Here is a 17,455-nt window from a genome sequence, read left to right as displayed (position 1 = left end):
TCCATCCCCCTCCGAGCACGGCGCTCCGGGGCCACACAAGCCCTCATTGTGCGGGCGCCCAGCTGAGGCGCAAAGACAAGGTGTCTCCAAGTGGAGGATGTGAACATGAACCTCCCAGCCGGCTTCCTTCTCCCCCCCTCCACCCCCTCCAGCTTTTTTAAAGAAAATAAACACTGGCAGAACCTTCCCCTCCCTGTCCCCGTGCAGCGTGCGGGACGCACAAAGGGACATTGCTGCTGCACCGACGGCGGGTCCCCCGAAGGGCCCGGCACAAAGGCTGCCTCTGTCCCGCCGGCTGCCAGAATGTCAGAGGGATTATTATTATTTTGGGAGGGGGTCGGGGGGTGATTTGGTCCTGAATAAGGTCTCAGTTCAGCTACTTCCAGTGCCCTGCACGAAGCATCAGAGCTCCCATTTAGCAGAGGTGAGCTGGAATTCCCACCCAGCCCATTAAGCGGATTTACGGTTCCACAAAACGAGGCTGGGAGCAGCCGGCATGATAACGGCCCCAGGCTGAGCCCCAGCCCTGGGACCCCCAGGAACCAGACGTGTCTGACCCCAGGGAGCTGCCACAAGACGGGCAGCCCCTCTGGAGGACCCTGTGTGAGGTGGCTCTATCTCCATAGCAGCATCCCAGAAGACTTTCAGACAGACAGCCAAAATGAGCTTCCCAGTCTCTCAGCTTCCCAAACCTAGTGCCAAGCTTTTTACCCAGTCCCACTGGGTGCAAAGGCCAGTTCCCATTCCAGCAGCTCCATGTGATCATCCAGGTTTTGTCTGGGATGAATCAAAGCTCCCTGGTGCTTTACCTGGAAGCAGATGCAGACTGGCTCAGCCTCTGTGCACTCCCACAGAAGGAATGACTCCATGCTGTGGCTACAGTCCCTCCAGGAGCAATCAGGAGGAAAGTTAAACCTTCCACAGACATTCCCAAACCAAGAAGGAACCCAGAGTTTAGGGGAAGGGATAATCTTCAGTGTCCCATGGAAGTCTCCCCATGGAAGCTTTTCCTTAGCTGTTGATCCAACCTCAACCAGCAGCAGCTTAGAGACAACTGTGTCCCACTTCATTTATCTGCCAGGGATTACCAGGAGGCCCTCAGGTTTCTGCATCTTTCCCCTAAGAGGTGACATGGGATGGGCACTCTCCAATCCCCCTAGTGACCTGGACGACCAGTTTGATGGGATTACATCCTGGTCATGGCAGAGCCAGCTCACGGAGCTGCTGGGACATACAGCACAGCTCCTTCGGCATCACAGTCACAATGGGGTGCAGCTGCAGTTTTCCAAAGGCTGGGAATTGCTGCTGGTGTCCTGGAGGATCCCAGGAGGCTCCAGTTCCAGCCACTCCACCTGGGGCACAGCAGCAGGGACTCTGTGGGATGTGTAAAGCCCTGGCACGTGGTGCCACTCGGCACTCAGCGGGACCAGCACAGCCAGCAGGGCCCAGGACGGGCTCCCACACAGCCCGGGAACAAAGAGCTGCCTCTGCAGCTCCGGGGCCGGGCCGGGGGCCGTGCCATGGCAAACGAGCTGTTTTATGGGAGCCCGGGGAGCAGCGCGGCTCCTGGAAGGCTCCAGCCCGTGTGTCGGTGACTGAGCCGGCCCTGACCCACCTCTCCAGCTCCGCGGCCAATCCCCGGGAAGGCGGGAGGGCCCCTGCCAGCCAGGGGCCCCGCGGGTGCTGCGGGTTCGGGAGCCCCAGAGCTGTGCACAGCCAGGCCGCCAGCTCCAGAGGCTCCCACAGCCTTCCCGGAGCTCCGGCCTCATCACTGAGCTCTTCTGCCACGCTGCAGGCCTCAGAGCGGAGATTTTTCCCCCGAAGTGAGGCACGCTTGGCAGGAACGCTGACAGCAGCATCCTGGCAGGCGCTGCCACAGGTGTCACCGGCACTGGGGACACCATCCTGCCCACTGAGGAGAACGACAGCAACATCACCCCAAGGCCACAGCTACACTCACAAACCAGTATCTTCCATAAAGCCTCACCAAAACCGAAACAAACCCAACAAAGAGAGGGGCTGCCGCCTGGCAGGAGCTCACTCTGGGCTGAGCACTTCTCAGGATGGGAGAGGACGGCCAGGCCCCTCCAGTGGCAGGAGGCACATGTATTTCACTGCCCTTCACATGAAGTGTCCGACTCAGGATGGCTTGAAATCCCAGATGCCTCCTGCACGTCCTTGCCTGACCCAGCCCCTTCCTCAGGCTGGCAAGCAGAGGAACACACACCCCTATTCCCAGGAGGAGAACAGCCCCTGAGGAAAGGATCTCCCAGGCTCCCATGGGATCCCCAGCAGCCTCTGGCCCACTCAAGACCTGCAGCAAAGCCTGAAGGCTGAGCATGAGCCTGCAGAGAAGAGGTGGGAGCAGATGCCAGCCCAGAAGACAAGGAGGGCAGAGAGGAGCAGCCCTTCCCGGGCAGGGCAGGCTCTGCAGCTTTAAGAGTCCTTCCTCCCTCCCAGCCCACAGTGTCAAGGAAAAATCTGACACGTTTTTTCTGGGGGATGTTAACAGACAAGCTAGAACAGCCAGTTGCCTTTTCCATTCATTTTCCACACAGCCCCCCGGGATGGCTGGGAATGAAAGAGCCAATTGTGCCCCCGCGGCGGCGCAGGTAGGGCGGGAACCGCGGCGGCCCCGGGAGCCCGGCACGGCCCCTGCACACCTCGGCAAATAACGGCTGCAGGGAGGGTGCCCAGGGACACAGGACCCACGGCTGTGGGGCTGCCTGGCACCTACCCCCCTGCAGAGCCAGCCCCAGGCACACATCCAAGTCCCCACAGGCCTCGAGAGAAGACAGCAGCAGCAGCACAGCTCCCACGTGTCCCTCACTGCCACAGCACTCGGTGCCACCCAGAGCCACGGTGGCACGGCGGGGACACCGGTGTGCTTTCAGTGCTGGCAGCACCGGGGAAAACAGCTCCCCCCAGCACCGGGGAGGGTCTGAACCAGCCCCGAGTCCCCCGGGGCGCAGGAGGCCCCTCTCAATACCAGGTCTGTGTCCCACAAGCTTTGCTTGGAAGAGACAGAGGCGGCCCTTTCCAGCCCCGCGCGGCCCGGCCCTGAATGGCCGCCTTTATGTGGGAGCTGCTGTCACGAGCCGCGCTCTGGCAACCGCAAACGGCGGCGAACAGCAGAGAGGGGTTTGTGCTCCCCGGCTGACGCAGGTACGGCTTCCGGCACGCCTGGCCCTGGACACAACGGCACCTTGTTCCCTGTGGCGAGGGCAGCGGCCACTGCAGCCACCCCTGCCTTGTGTCCTGCTCCATTCCCTGCCCTGTCCCCTGCTTTGTGTCCTGCCCTGTCCCGTGCTCCATTCCCTGTCCCGTGCTCCACTCCCTGCCCCATCCCCTGCCCTGTGTCCTGCCCCATCCCCTGCCCTGTCCCCCGCCTTGTGTCCTGCCCTGTTCCCTGCTCCATCCCCTGCCCTGTGTCCTGCCCCATCCCCTGCCCTGTCCCCCGCTCCATCCCCTGCCTTGTGTCCTGCCCCATCCCCTGCCCCCTGCCCTGTCCCCTGTACATACGTTTGCCTCCCTTGAGCAGGCTGCCCAGGCTGACGGAGGCGGCGCCCAGCAGCTCATTCCTCAGCGTGTGGCAGATCCACACCTTCAGCTCCAGGTGGCTCTGAGCAGTGACATTCCTGCAGAGAGCGGGGAAGAGGGCTGTCACCGTGGCCTCATGCCTGCTCCATGCCTGGGGAGCAGGCAGTGCACAGGCAAAAAGTAGAGGAAGGTGGGCAAGGACAAGGGGCAATGGGAGACCGCCTCCCTCTACCCCTCCAGCCTGGCCGTCTCTGGCAGTGTCCTCATGCAAGGGGCAAAGCTCTGTGACACCCGAGTGTCCCCAGCCGGTGGCACAGCAGGGCACTTGGGGCCAGCTCCTGCCCAGCCCCACAGCAGGGGTCACAGACTCACAGGGTGAGGACCTCGTTCCACAGCAGCTCAGAGACCCCCATCTGCTTCCCCGTCTTCTTGGTCTCACTGGGCAGCCCGTCGCCGGCCACCTCCACGTAGCAGTTCATCCGTGCGGGGCGGCTCTGGGCCTTGGGCTTCACAGACACAACTGGGCAGGGACAGGCATAGGTCAGGCCTGCGGGACACCCTGTCCCCTGCCCTGGTCCCCACCCCACCCCTGCCAGCACGGGGTGCCATGACTCACAGCTGAGTGCCGGGAGAGGGGCAGCGGGGAGCAACGCTCCTGGCCAGGTGGAGCCGTGCCCATGCCTGTCCCCAGCCTCACCCCGGGAGGCTGGCAGGACTGTCACTGTCCCCACGGACACCTCCCTGCCCCAGGGCACGGGAGCAGGACGGGCCAGGCCCCCCCAGGCCGGCAGTGCCTGCGGAGGGGCAGGGCTGGATGTGGCTCCGGGGGACGCGGCTCCGGGTGCCGGGAGCCATCTCGCGGCCACGGGAGCACCAGCGCGGCCCCGAGCCACGTCCCAGCCCAGCCGTGGGACACAGGGCCCCTGCTCCCCCCGGAGCCACAGCCCAGCCCAGCCCGGGGCACACAGGGCAGCGCTGGCCGTCCCCAGCCCCTGCTCCCCCCGCTGTGCCCCATGTGCTCGGCCCGGGCGGCAGGCAGGGCACACACCACGCACTCCCGGCAGGGGAACCCCAGACAGGCAGCAGGACCCACCTTTTACAGAGAGCGGGGACTTCTCGCAGGGCAGCCCAGCCCTGGCCCTGCTGGAGCTGGCAGCGGCCATGGCATCACCCCCAGCTGGAAGCAGAGAGAGGAGACACCTCAGCACCCTCCCACAGCACCCAGGGTGCCCAAACACAGCCCCACGGTGCAGAGAGTGGCAGGGACACGGGGAAAGGGCCGGGCAGCCTCGGGACACACAGGCTCCCTCTCCTGAGAAACTAGCCCTGCACCAAAAGCCACGCCGTGTCCCTGGGAGAGCAAGCCCTGCACGGCAGCACCAGGGGCTGAGCTGGGCAGTGCCACCTCCAGACACCCCTCTGGGCACACCAACCCCTGAGCCACAGGTCAGTGCTGCTGGGGGACAGAGCAGCCACCAAAGCCTTGCCCTCGGGGACACTGACTCACCACACGTCACCCACAAGATGGCAAGGACACGGCAGTGGCACTGGCTGGACAGAGGAAGGTCTGGTCACTGCATGGGGACCACATCCCTCCAGGGCAGCCCTGGTCTCACTGTGGTACCACATGCCACAGGATCACTGAGGTGGGGAGAGGCCTCCAATACCACCGTGTCACCCCCCGGACAAGAAGGACACGCTGCGACACCAGGGAGGGTGGCAGTGACACCAGGGAGGGTGGCAGGACACGTGGCCTGTGCCCACAGCAGCGACCACAGAGCGCAGGGATGAGGTCATACATCACGCAGGAGCACGAGACACTCCACTGGGACCACGGAGTCAGCGTGGGCCTGCCCCGGCCTCCTCCCCGCCATTCCCAGGAGCTGCAGAGGACGGGGCCAAGGTCACAGCCCAGCCTGGGACCACTGCCAGCCTCCCCCTCCCCTGAGCAGGGGGAGCAGGAAAAGAGGGAAGCAGCTCCAGCAGGAGCCTCTTCCCTGCCCTCTCTCTGCACTCTCCTTAAACTGTACTGAGCTCCATCCCATGGCAGATTCCCTGTGAAATCCCCTCTTCCAGGGCCTCCACCCTCCGTGCTGGCACAGCAAACCTGCCTGGCACCCCAGGGCCTGGCAGAGCCCACCTCTGCCTGCAAGCCCCACCTGGCACTGCCCGGCCACTGTCCTGGCTGCATCCACGGCAGCCCGGGCTCCCGGACACAGCCCGGCCTCCTGCCTCCCCCCAGAGTCACTGTCACACAGTCCCTCCCACCGCAATTATCCCGGCCCACAGATCACCCCGGCCTTCCCTGAGGGTATCGGATACTCCTGCTGTCCCCAGCTCCACATCACACGGGTCCCATCGGGGCCGCGCCCCTCCTGTGCCAGCCCGTGCCCAGCCCCGTCCCGGCAGGGCTCTTCCCATCATTCTTCTTTCAAACCCTGACTCTTTTCCCCGTTCCCTCTTTTCCTGACTCCGCACCATTTCTCTGCCGCTCGCTCTGACACCGCCGGTCACTCCAACAAACACTCCGGGCCCGCAGAACCGCCCGGTGCCCAGTGCCGCTGGCCGGGCACAGCTCTCCTGTCCCGCGGCCTCTCCTTCGCGCGCCCCCACAGCCCCTCAGCCCAGCGGGGCCGTGACCGGGCCGGGCTCGGGGCGCTCCCGCACCCTACACCCGGCGGCATCGCCCCCGGCCAGGCCGAGGCCTCCCCTCCCTCCCCGGCTTCCCGTTTCCGCCAGCCCGGCCTGGCCTCCCGGGTCACCCGCGGGGCCGCCGCCCCGGCAGCCAACACCGAACCCGGACAGGCCGGGCCGGCCCCGCAGCCCCGCACGGAACCGGGCCGGGCGCTGCGGGCACCGCGCAGAGGAGGTGGCGCCCAAGAGTCCCCCGCTGTCCCGGGCCGGTACCGGCACAGGCTGAGTAGCTCCCGGCGGCCGGAGCGCCCCACCAGGCTGTGTCCGGCGGGCGGACGGGAGCGCCCCGGGCTGGGCCGTGAAGCGACGCTCAGCTCAGCTCAGCTCAGCTCAGCTCAGCTCAGCTCAGCTCAGCTCAGCTCAGCCCAGCCCAGCCCAGCCCAGCCCAGCCCAGCCCAGCCCAGCCCAGCCCAGCCCAGCCCAGCCCAGCCCAGCCCAGCCCAGCCCAGCTCAACCCGTCCCGTTACCGGCGGCCGCTCCGCTCCCGCTCCCCGGCTCCAGCTCCCGCCGTCATGTGACCCCCGGCCTGTCACGTGATCGCGCCGTCCGGAAGCGCTCCCGCGGCCCGGCCGCCGCTCCCGGCGCGCCCCGACCGAACTACAGCTCCCGGCGTGCTCCGCGCCCGGACCACAACTCCCGGCGTGCTTCCCGCCGCGCTTCGACGGCGGCCGGGCTGGGCTATGGGGCACGCAGACATGGCGCGTGTTCCGCACGTCGTGGCCGACACGGGCGCGTTCCTGAGCGCGGCCCCACTGCAGGTACCGGGGGAACACCGGGGAGACACCGGAGGGACGGGGGGGGACAAGGGGTTAGGGGCCGGTGTGACGGCGCTGCCCGCAGGACATCGCAGACGCGCTGTACACCGTGCCCGAGGTGCTGGCCGAGATCCGCGACCGGCCCGCCCGCCGCCGCCTGGCCGCGCTGCCCTGCGAGCTGCGTGTCCGCCGCCCGCGCCCCGAGCTGCTGCGCCTCGGTGAGTGCCGGGCCGGCCCCGGCAGCGGCTCCTTTCCCCCGGCCCCACGGCCCCGCCCGGCTGCCCCGGCCCGGCCCCACGGCGCCGCTGTTCCCGCCCGCAGTCACCGAGTTCTCCAAGAAGACCGGGGACTACCCGAGCCTCTCGGCCGCCGACCTGCAGGTGCTCGCCCTCACGTGCCAGCTCCAGGCTGACATCGACGGCCCCGGCTGCCTCCGCTGGGAGCCGCAGGGCAAGGTAGGAGCGGCGCGGGTTCCGCGGGGCCCCGGTTCCTGCGGCCCCGGTTCCTGCGGCCCCGCCGACGCCCCGCGCTGTCCCCCAGGTGCGGCTCAGCTCCACCCCGCGGCACCCCGAGGCCCCCCTGCACCTCGCCGGCTTCCACCTGCCCGCCAAGGTAAGGCACGGGCAGGGCTCGGGGCTGCGGCCCCTCGGAGCCCCGCTGAGGGATCCCGCGCCGTGCCCCCAGCACAGGCCCGCGGGGAAGGGCCCGCGCCAGCCCGGCCCCGCCACCGGCCCCGGCCCGGCAGAGAGCGACGAGTTCGGATCCTTCCTGTACTGGCGGCCGCCCCTGCCCAGCATCGAGGAGGAGCTGCGGGAGCTGCTGGTGAGAATGTCCTCGCTGTGCCGTTTCTGGCCGGCCTTTCCCCGCCGCTCTGTGCCGCCCTGACCGTCTCTTCCCCCCGCACGGCCCAGGCCATCTCCGGTAGCCCCGAGCCCCCCGAGGAGCACCGCAGCTCTGCAGGTGGGGCCAGCGCCGGAGAAGAGGAGGAGGAGGAGGATGAGGAGAGTGATGATGAAGGCTGGATAACTCCCAGCAATCTGAAGCAGGCCCAGCAGGACACGGGGCACTGTGACACTGCTCCCGTCGGTGTCCAGGTCGGCTGTGTCACCACGGACTTCGCCATGCAGGTGGGTGCTGGGCTCAAACCTCGGGGGGCTCCCAGCAGGGCAGGGCTGAGTCCCTGGGCAGGGGAGAGCGGCTCTGGGACAGCTCCGTGTGCCAAAGCAGCAGGGTCTCGGTCCCAGAGGCCTCTGCAAGGCCTGTTGGGCTGTCACTGTCCCAGCTGCCAGGTCCCGCTGTGTCCCTGCTCTTGCAGAACGTGCTGCTGCAGATGGGTCTCCACGTGCTGGCCGTGAACGGGATGCTGATCCGCCGGGCCCAGAGCTACATCCTGCGCTGCCACGGCTGCTTCAGGTGTGGGGCTGATCCTGGGCTGAGCCCGAGTAACACGGCCCCAGGAGCTCTGAACCCTCCCTGTCTCACCCTCGCAGGACCACCTCGGACATGACCAAGGTGTTCTGCCCCCACTGCGGTAACAAGACCCTCAAGAAGGTGGCAGTGAGTGTCAACGACGATGGGAGCCTCCACATGTATTTCTCCCGCAACCCCAAGGTGCTGAACCCGCGGGGGCTCAGGGTGAGTACCTGGACAGCATCCCAGAGACCCTGAGGTTGGAACAGAAACCAACCTGTGACCGATTCTCACCTTGTCAGCCAGCCCAGAGCACTGAGTGCCATGTCCAGTCAGGTCTTTGGACACCTCCTGGGATGGGGACTCCAGACCTCCCTGGGCAGCCCCTTCCCATGTTTAACAACCTTTTCTGTGAACAAATTCTTCCACTGGAACCCCAGGGATGGGAGCCCAGCCTGTGGCTGGCAGGTTGGAGGGAATCACAGCAAACTGAGAACATCCTCCAGCTGTAACACTTGGACCCCAGGGTTCTTGGGCTTCCCTGCGCTGTTCTCCAGAGGGCTGTGCTCACCTGGAGTCCCAGGGCTGATCCCTCCTGTCCCGCAGCACCCGCTGCCGGCGCCGCAGGGCGGGAAACACGCCAACAACCCGCACCTGGTGGAGGACCAACGCTTCCCGCAGCAGCGCTTGTCCCGCAAGGCCCGGCAGAAAACCAACGTGTTCGACCCCGACTACCTGGCCGGGGCGTCGCCCTTCGCCGAGAACGACGTGCACAGCCGGGCCGCGCACCTGCACCTGCGCGACGCCGCGCTGGGTGCCGGCCGCCGCCGCCTCAACCCCAACGCCGTCACCAAGAAGTTCGTGAGGAGGTGAGGGGCAGGACGGGCCCCGCCTGCAGGACTCACCTGCCCAGGTGTGCCGGTGGCTCTGCCTGGGCGAGGCCTCTGCCAGCACCTGGGTATGGGCCAGGCCAGCCTGTCCCCGCTGTGCCCAGGGAGGCACCGTGACTGGGGTGGTGGTGATGGGGTTCGAGGAGGCCCCAGCAGCTTCTGTGCCCAGCCCTGGGCACCCCTGGGCAGGGGCCGTGTCCCCCAATAAACACCAAACCCCAAAGCACCGTGACTCGGTCCTGTTTCTGCGGCTGCCTGTGCCAGGGGGAGCCTTTCTCTGAGCCTCGAGGGAGGAGGGGGCTGGGACAGAGGGAGGGAGGATTTCTTGGATTTTTTTCCCCCCCGGGATAATGTGCTCCAGAAGGACAAACGCCCAGGGCAGGGGGTTTTGTCCCACCCTGGCACCGGGTGATGCCAGGGAGCGGGAGACTGGGGTAGAGCTGCTTGGATAAATCTGACATCTTTCAGTTGACTGCTGGGCCCAGCTCTTGCTGCAGTTTCTCCTCAACCCTGCTGAAACTGTTCAAAATAAGGAAATACCTGATGCCACCAGTGGCCCCTAGTCCTGGGCAGGTCACAGCCTCCCCAGCCCCAGGGCGTTTTCAGTGTGTCAAAGCTGCAGATAAAGGGCACCCACACTTCCTGCTGAGGACGTGGTAACTTCCAGCATCTTGGCTTTGGACTCCTGGCCTCACCTCCCTGGGGCAGACTCTGCATCTGGTTACTGGGGATCCCACACCACCAAGTCAGCATGATTCCCAAGGACCTTTTCCTACAGCAGCTGCAGTGCCCTGGGCACGGAGGTGCCCTTGGAAAAACCATCTCAAGACTTTACACTGTAAAATGAAAACTTTCATCGTTTATTCTCGACTGCAGCTGTTTACAGAAATATAGTTGCGAGTATACAAATGTCCCAATAGAAGCAAAATATTTTTTTTTTTTTAATATTCAACAAGTTATCACAGGAGAGCTAAAAACATAGATGCAAATAAAATATCCCCTCATAGACAAACTGAAAACACCGGGAATCAGTGCTTGGAAAACCCACCTACGAAAGCCATATACACAGAACTGCACGAAGGAGTATCTGGTGCTACTTTCACATTGCAGGACACTGAAGAGGTGGCTCAGCGGTCGAGGGTGCACCCAGAACATCTGGCAGGCAGGGGAGAGCCCACCAGAGGTGCAGGGACAGAGACAGACATTGGAGCTCTGCTCTGAAGGGGTTGGAGCTTAAGTCAGCATCAGCTCAGATGGAAATAATTCCAATTGTCTCCTTTTATCCAGAATAAAGAAGCTTCAGGAATGCTGCAGGCTGCTAAGGATACTAGAATGGGATGCCAGTTCACTGGGATCTACCCAAAGAGCCACTTCCAAACAGGAACTTCCCCCTGGACACGTTATCCCAGCGGGCAGCCGTGGTCCTGCCCAGGGCACTCGGGTCAGATCCCATTCCACGGGGCAGCTCCAGGGCCAACGCACAGCCAAGGCCATTTACCTGTCAGGTGAACACAGGAGCTTTCCCTAATCCTGGGCCTGGAGCTGGAATGTGTCACAGAGGGGGGGTGGGAGCCTTAGAACCTGAACACGGGTCAGTGAGCAGGGAATCCCTGGATTCCTTGCCCTGTCCCTGCAGAGTGAATGTCATTGGGCAATTTAATGAAGAGTAACAGCAAAAATGACAAATCTCTGGAAAATGCAGAGTTCTGCTCTGCAAACTCCAGGAGAACAAAGGAGGACATTGGCTGTCAGTGTGGTGGAGGTGAGTTAAGAAAACCTGTACCAGGACAACACTGATCCACTCGTGACAAATTACACTGGGACACGGATTTGGAACTGAACGTCTTGTTGGACACAACATACACATTGATTTTATGACCTGATTTAATGGCTGGAGCTGTGCCAGGGCAGGTTTAGGTGGGATATCAGGAAAGGTTCTTCCCCCAGAGGGTGCTGGCACTGTCCAGGCTCCCCAGGGAATGGGCACAGCCCTGAGGCTGCCAGAGCTCCAGGAGCCTTTGGATACTGCTCCAGGGATGCCCAGGCTGGGATTGTTGCGGTGTCTGTGCAGGGACAAGGGTGGGACTGGATGATCCCTGTGGGTCCCTTCCAGCTCAGGATATTCCATGATTCTATGATTCTTAGCATTTCGTTCCTCACAGGCAGAATTCAAGGGGAGCTTCACTGGCTTTCAAGGAGTTCACTGGATTTTGACTTTTGCACTAATAAGTCAGTTAAAAACATCAGTTTACAGACTCCTGCCCTCATGGGAATAAAGAGAAATGGCAGAGGAGCTTCCCCTCCCTGGCCGAGCACAAGCAGGGACCTTTTGCTACACAAAAACATCCAACACACCCGGCTGGTGTCAGCCCAGCCACCACCAACCCCTGTCTGCACCAGCTGCTGTGAGAGCGGGGACGGAAAAGGCTCTGGAGCGACTCGAGGGAAGCCGAGGGACGCTCAGGGCTGCAGGAAGCCCATCCTCAGCCTGGGTGTCAGTTCTATCCTAAACCACATCTGCAAGTATGAACTAAAAGATATAAAAATACGAAAGTGGCCACAGCTGCTTCCAACCCACAGATCCCAGTGAGGTTTCCAAGCAGAGCAAGTTCTGGAGCCACGTCACCAGCACGGCCAGGACTGAGAGCTGTGAGACAGCTACTCATGAGTTACTACAAAAACCTCCTACTGAGGAAAAAGAATATTATTTCATGTTTATAAAAATGTAAATACAACAGTATTCTATGCATGTGTCTACTATTATTTATATATAATAATCTGACTCCTCTATATACATATATATAATCCTAGAATATACAGGCAGTGCATATTTACATCCCTATACAGACTGGGAGAGGAAAAGCCTCTCCTCCTGTGTAACCCCCTTGATTCCCCCTCCCCTAGAGAATTTTACAAGTTCCCTTTTGCTGGAGTTTAGCCCCTGCTGCATTTTTTTCCTTTGTTTCTACCACGTTTATCCCATTTCCAACGCTGCCCCTCGGTGCCGTGGCACAGACGACCTGCCCGGGGCACCATGGCCACCACAGCTGGTCTGAGCAGGAACACAAAATGCTCACAGGCTGCCACAAAAGACTAAACAAGCCCAAATTAAAACAAAGCCCCTGAACAAACACAGCATCCCACTGCTGCTCCCTTTTAGCTTCTATAGAATGGAGCTGAGCCCCCCTGAACACAAAACCCACCAAAGCCCTTGAAACTCAGTTTTGCACTAATGAGAAGTCACCAGTGACCAGCATTTCCTGTTCTCTCCTTCCACCTACAGCTCGGAGCATGCCAAGCAACTCCCTCTCCTCTCTCCTGCTTCTCTCACTCAGGTCCATGTTCTGTGCTCCCTCCGCTCTCCTGCAATGGCCCTGGAAAAGGAACCCAACAGTTTGCCAAGCAGAGGCACAAGAAAACAGGAATAAAAATCCATTCAGACATACTTTCCTTTTGAAATTAGATTCTAAATCAAAATATCAATGGAAACTTTAAAAAATAAAGTTCAGCTTATGCAAGTGAGGGGAATGTCCACTGACACAGCTGCCCAGACTTGATGCTTCCAGTAAAAACCTGCCAAAGCTATGTTTAACTGCTTGTGCCTTATCTCAAAACTACATGGGAAGCAACCACCCTGTCAGTGATTAGAAGTAATCATAATCAGTGATCAGAGAGTGGACATCCACTTGGGAACAGCCAGCCTGGAATTATTTCTTGAACTAGACCTGTGTTAAAGTAAGAGCAAAGCGTTTGGCTTGCTGCAAGATCAGGCAGTGAGGAAGAATTTATAAGAAAACAACTGTTAATTAAGCACAAAGCACCAGTAGCTCCCTGCCAGAGGAGATGTTCAGCTCAAACTAAGTGTTGGCTCTGTGGTGTCTGGGTAGGCTCTGGGCACACTCAGGGTAAAAGCTGAGGGGACGTGGTGGGGGTTGGCAGCTCCATCTCCCTCAACTCTCACCTGTGACCACAAATGGGTGCTCTGGGACCCCCCAGAGATGCTGGATTTACACAGACTGACACCTCAGGATCCTCTCTGTCACCCAAAGACACGATGCCAGCGCTCCGTGTGCTCGTGGAACGCAGAGGTCATAGAGAAGCTCTGCTGCCCAAATTCAACTGCTAAAAACGTCAGAAGTGAATGTTCAGGCCCCTGGTGAAACACAGGTGTGGCTCAGGCTGTGCTCCCTGCCATGACACCCTGCAGCCTGTCCTTGAGCTCTTCCGGGGCTGACCCAACCCCTCCACCCTCAGAGCACGCACCAACCGCTGAGCGACCTCTTCAGCCACACAAATACTTTTTGTAACCAAATCACATGTTCAAAGTGTTGTACATTTAAACATTGACCTAAAATGAACAGGTAAATTTTAACACGAGGAAAGGAAGGTGTTTCCAGAAGTAAAACTGGGATAGCACAGCCCTTGGTTGGTTTTTTTGTGTATGTTTTTTTCTCTCTTCTCTTCGTAAGTGACCTCAAACACGCCCACAATTCAAACATACCCTTCCCTGGAGCTGTGGCAGGCTTGGGATGAGGTTCTCTTCTGGGCACTCATCCTGTTCCACGGAGAATTGGTCCCTGGTGACTTGGCACTGACCAACAAACGGATAGAGCCCTTCAGAACAAGGAGCAAGCTGAAGCAGCACACAAGCGAATCCATCATTCCTGTCACTCCTTCTGTGTCCAACGGCCCCAGGTGACACCCAACAGCTCATCCTGGGACACAGATCCTGCAAAAACCACCAGTTCCCTTCCCAGTGAGTGGGCTATGGACTTCCACAGCCCTCTGGACGTTGTTGGGTCCACTGTTCTCAGCCTGAGCAGCCCCAGCACCTGGGCACTGCTGGGGGCTGCCACTTTCGTGCTGTGAACCATTACAAGACGTTGGTAATGTTTTGTCTCAGCAGGGGAAAAAAAATAAAATAAAATACAGAAAGAAAAAGTCTGGGTCGGGGTTAAAGCAGCTCTGGACATGATGCAGTGGGGAATTCTTTCTGTCTTGATTAAAATTTCCAACGTTTGAGCATAATCATAAATTAGGAGTTAAAACACAGAGGCGCTAATAATAAAATATTAAATAGGCAATGAGAGTGGAGAAAAGCTGAATGGCTCATTCTGAGGGAAACCCCAATATTTCATATTTTATATAATCCTAAATGCCTCTGGGTTTCCTGGCTAGGCTGTGAGTGAGGGACACACCAAACACAGAGCGAAGCTTCTCGTGGCCAGCTGGACCAACACTGCCTGATGGAATGGCGAGAGATGAACACGTTATTTATGTTGCAAAAAGTACTTAAATACTCAATAAAGACATAACAAACCCCACCCCACCCCACTGTTATCAGACGCCACGTTGTGGTAGAACATCAGACAAACTCACAAATTTACCACAAAAATGTGTGGCAAAAAGAATATTTTATATATATGTATATATATAAATTTTTTATATTTATGCCAATGTACTCACTCAGTACAAATAGCAAAATAGTTATACCATTTCCTAAATACAAAATATAGCTTTCCAAAAAAATGAAACACACATTAGATATAAACCATCCAAAACTTGAACGATTGAAAACTGTATTCAAAATTAAATGACCCAGAGCAGGTCTCTTTCTGAAAAGTTCCCTTCATATCGGCAAGAAGCCTTACTACTGAAAACGTAATTCAATGCCTCTCAATGAGAGAGAGAAAGAGAGAGACAGAAAGAGAAAGTGAACGTCGTGACAGACCAACAAACGGGGGAAATCCAGGAAAACCAACAAAAAACTCTACACGGCTCAACTACGCACACGAGTTAAAGGGGAAAACACACAGTAAACAGACTCGAGGAACTTAAAAAAAAAAAAACAAAAAAAAAAAACAAAAAAAAACCAAAACCATTTACAGACTGTTCTTTTGTTATTTCAAATAACAAAAATGACGTGATACCAGCTACGCTCTACCGAGGCGGAACGGGCGCCGCGGGAGAACACGGATCTGAACGAGGCTGTAGTGAGAGATCACACACTGCCCGGAGAGTTGAAGCACCCAAAAAAATCCACATGCCTCACAATACACCTGCATGGTCTGGAGTGGGTTGTTTTTTTACATTCGGTAACATCAGTCAATGATTTATTCCTTAATTAAACATGACAATCTAGAAACCAGACTCGGGGCTCGGTGGTAGAAAAAGGAAAAATCACTTCAGAACTGCGAGGAACTCCATGTGCTACAAAGATGCAACAGCTCAGGATGAAGTGACCTTTTAAGAAGGCTTAAAAATTATGCAATTTGCCCCCTACTTGGAGTAAAGCCAAGCTGAAGATTTCCATCAGTCACAGCTGGAAGTGGTGGGTTAAGGGGGATTCCTGCATTTAGAAGGTGGTGGAGAAATTGCTTCCTCTCTCCTTATTCCTTGATTATTTGTCAAAGCTTCTACTGACTAAGCAATATACTGCCAAGGATTCCTAAAAGCTGTTTCTTTAGCTTTAAAGCCAGTAGGATATCTATGTCTTTTTTCAAAAACACAATACAAAACTGAGGGAGAGAAGGAAAACCATGGAAAGAACAAAAGGGTGAAGGCTGGTTTGGGAACAGCTCATGAAGCTTTACAGAGTTCTAACCCATGAGTCAGAGTGAGAGACACAGAGAAGTCCCTTCCTCAGCCACATATAACGCTCTTTTCAAGCTGAAGGTGTTTTAGAGAAGATTTTAAGATCAGCTGGAAGTTCCCCTTCGTTTCTTCGTTTTGTAGAGCCACCAAACCCTTGCTCTATGTACAGCTCCACGTAAGGGATGTGGAAAACCGTTATTCCCATTCTCAGATGGGAACTGGTTATTTACAGCAGCAATTCTCTGCTTGGTTATTACAGTTATCAGTACTTTCAATTCATAAAGGGTGGGTTTGGCTCTCCCACTCTGTGTCAATCCAGAGATCCCTTCACTTACTGACAGCTGAGTCACAGCTCGGGGCAGAGGCAGCTGCTGTTTCTGCTGCACGAGCTTCCTGAGGGAAAAAAGGGATGTGAAGAACAGGAGGGAAAAAGTAAACGTGGTAACATGGATTACCTTCCAACAACAATAATAACTGACCAGATATGCTTTAAATTCCAAGAGCCCCCACTGTAATGAGGTTTATGAACCTGGTAACAGCCCAACCCCATGCCCCAGTAACACAAAGCATAACTCCTCAGCATTATTGGCACTGTGGAGCCCAAATTCCATGGTCATGGCCTCAGGTCTGCCACTGGCCACACGTGTGCTCTTTAAAGAGGCCACTTTTCCACAGAAGCAATTGGTTCCACGCAGCCTAATCCAGAGTTGGAAGGTCTGAGAGCATCTGGGAAATCATCGCTTTTTTTTTCTTCACGGAATTTCTGCATGAGAAAACAAGCAGAAAAGTCAGGCATAACTAACTACAGTCCCCTTTTCCTTCTGTGCAGTGGCTTCATCTTCAGGGTGTTCCTCATGAGCAGGCACTGAACTGCGGGCAAGGAGCTAGAGAAGCTCTGGAGAGACTCCAGACTCCACACACAAACCCCTTTAGATTGGAGAATGAAGTGCATCACTTCAGTGAAAACTCAGGGGGGATTTAGGACAAGAGCCCCAAGTTACACACCACAACCTACACCGGACTCCAGAGTCCTCCTGGTTCTTGGTGCTCATTTGTAGTCAAAGGCTCTTTCCCCCCCCGAAAAAGGCACCTTCTAAAAGCAGAATGTCTCCTAGCAACAGCTGATGCTGTCGGCTGTTTCTAACACAGCCTCAGCATGTGGCACACTCAGGAGCTGCCACATTCCACCAAAACGCATTCTCACATTACGTTACTGTAACCCGGGGGAAGAGTTCAGAACAGTTCAGGCTTGAGGTGCTATTTACTCAGTAAGCCCCATTTTTTTTAACCACAGTCATGTTTCATAAGGTTTTGATCTGCCAAGCTGCCAGTGATCCACTCTCCTCCCTAACAAAGTACCAGACTGTCACAGCAGATGACAAAACGTAGGAAAAATGAACAAGACACAGTCTCAAATGTTTCATACAAGTTCTGACCTCTGACTGGTTTTAGTAACTTCATTCTGCAATTACAGTCTTAATTCAGCCTCGCTGGTATTTTAGCTGATCTCTTACAGCACGGTCACACAGTGAAAGGTACAAAGGTACTGAACAAAGCTCCCGCATGCCAGGA

The 17,455-nt window shown here is 57.8% G+C and overlaps 3 protein-coding genes across 12 annotated transcripts in view; 1 reads left to right on the top strand and 2 right to left on the bottom strand.

The window, feature by feature from the left end:
• The window catches only part of WWP2 (WW domain containing E3 ubiquitin protein ligase 2), a 32,694-nt gene extending 25,925 nt beyond the window's left edge, over nucleotides 1-6,769 (bottom strand). For 3 of the 4 annotated variants that reach the window (XM_066194840.1, XM_066194842.1, XM_066194843.1), the window contains exons 1-4: nucleotides 6,702-6,769; nucleotides 4,634-4,717; nucleotides 3,913-4,060; nucleotides 3,523-3,638 (exon numbers count right to left, since the gene is read on the bottom strand). In XM_066194840.1, the coding sequence (XP_066050937.1) occupies nucleotides 3,523-3,638; nucleotides 3,913-4,060; nucleotides 4,634-4,703 (334 nt within the window). In that variant the 5' untranslated portion in view covers nucleotides 4,704-4,717; nucleotides 6,702-6,769. Of the gene's footprint in view, nucleotides 1-3,522; nucleotides 3,639-3,912; nucleotides 4,061-4,633; nucleotides 4,718-6,447; nucleotides 6,466-6,701 lie in introns of those variants that run through there. The other variant, XM_066194841.1, reaches the window with a different exon arrangement.
• Nucleotides 6,770-6,900: 131 nt separating this feature from the next.
• Nucleotides 6,901-9,512, top strand: NOB1 (NIN1 (RPN12) binding protein 1 homolog). The gene is made up of 9 exons (XM_066194832.1): nucleotides 6,901-6,992; nucleotides 7,075-7,207; nucleotides 7,311-7,444; nucleotides 7,530-7,601; nucleotides 7,674-7,811; nucleotides 7,901-8,116; nucleotides 8,305-8,402; nucleotides 8,480-8,624; nucleotides 9,006-9,512. The coding sequence occupies exons 1-9, from the start codon at nucleotides 6,915-6,917 to the stop codon at nucleotides 9,270-9,272; spliced, it is 1,281 nt and encodes a 426-aa protein (XP_066050929.1). The 5' UTR covers nucleotides 6,901-6,914; the 3' UTR covers nucleotides 9,273-9,512.
• Nucleotides 9,513-10,128: 616 nt separating this feature from the next.
• NFAT5 (nuclear factor of activated T cells 5) overlaps nucleotides 10,129-17,455 on the bottom strand; it is a 55,828-nt gene continuing 48,501 nt past the window's right edge. For all 7 annotated transcript variants that reach the window (XM_066194816.1, XM_066194812.1, XM_066194813.1 and 4 more), the window contains one exon: nucleotides 10,129-16,646. The gene's annotated coding sequence lies outside the window, so the exon portion shown is untranslated. The remainder of the gene's footprint in view (nucleotides 16,647-17,455) is intronic.

Source organism: Chamaea fasciata, unplaced genomic scaffold, assembly GCF_029207755.1.
Source record: "Chamaea fasciata isolate MVZ Bird 193981 ecotype frontalis unplaced genomic scaffold, bChaFas1.0.hap1 SCAF_12, whole genome shotgun sequence".
NCBI lineage: Eukaryota > Metazoa > Chordata > Aves > Passeriformes > Sylviidae > Chamaea > Chamaea fasciata.
The sequence above is the reverse complement of the archived record's forward strand: the minus strand, read 5'-3'. Positions and strand labels throughout refer to the sequence as shown.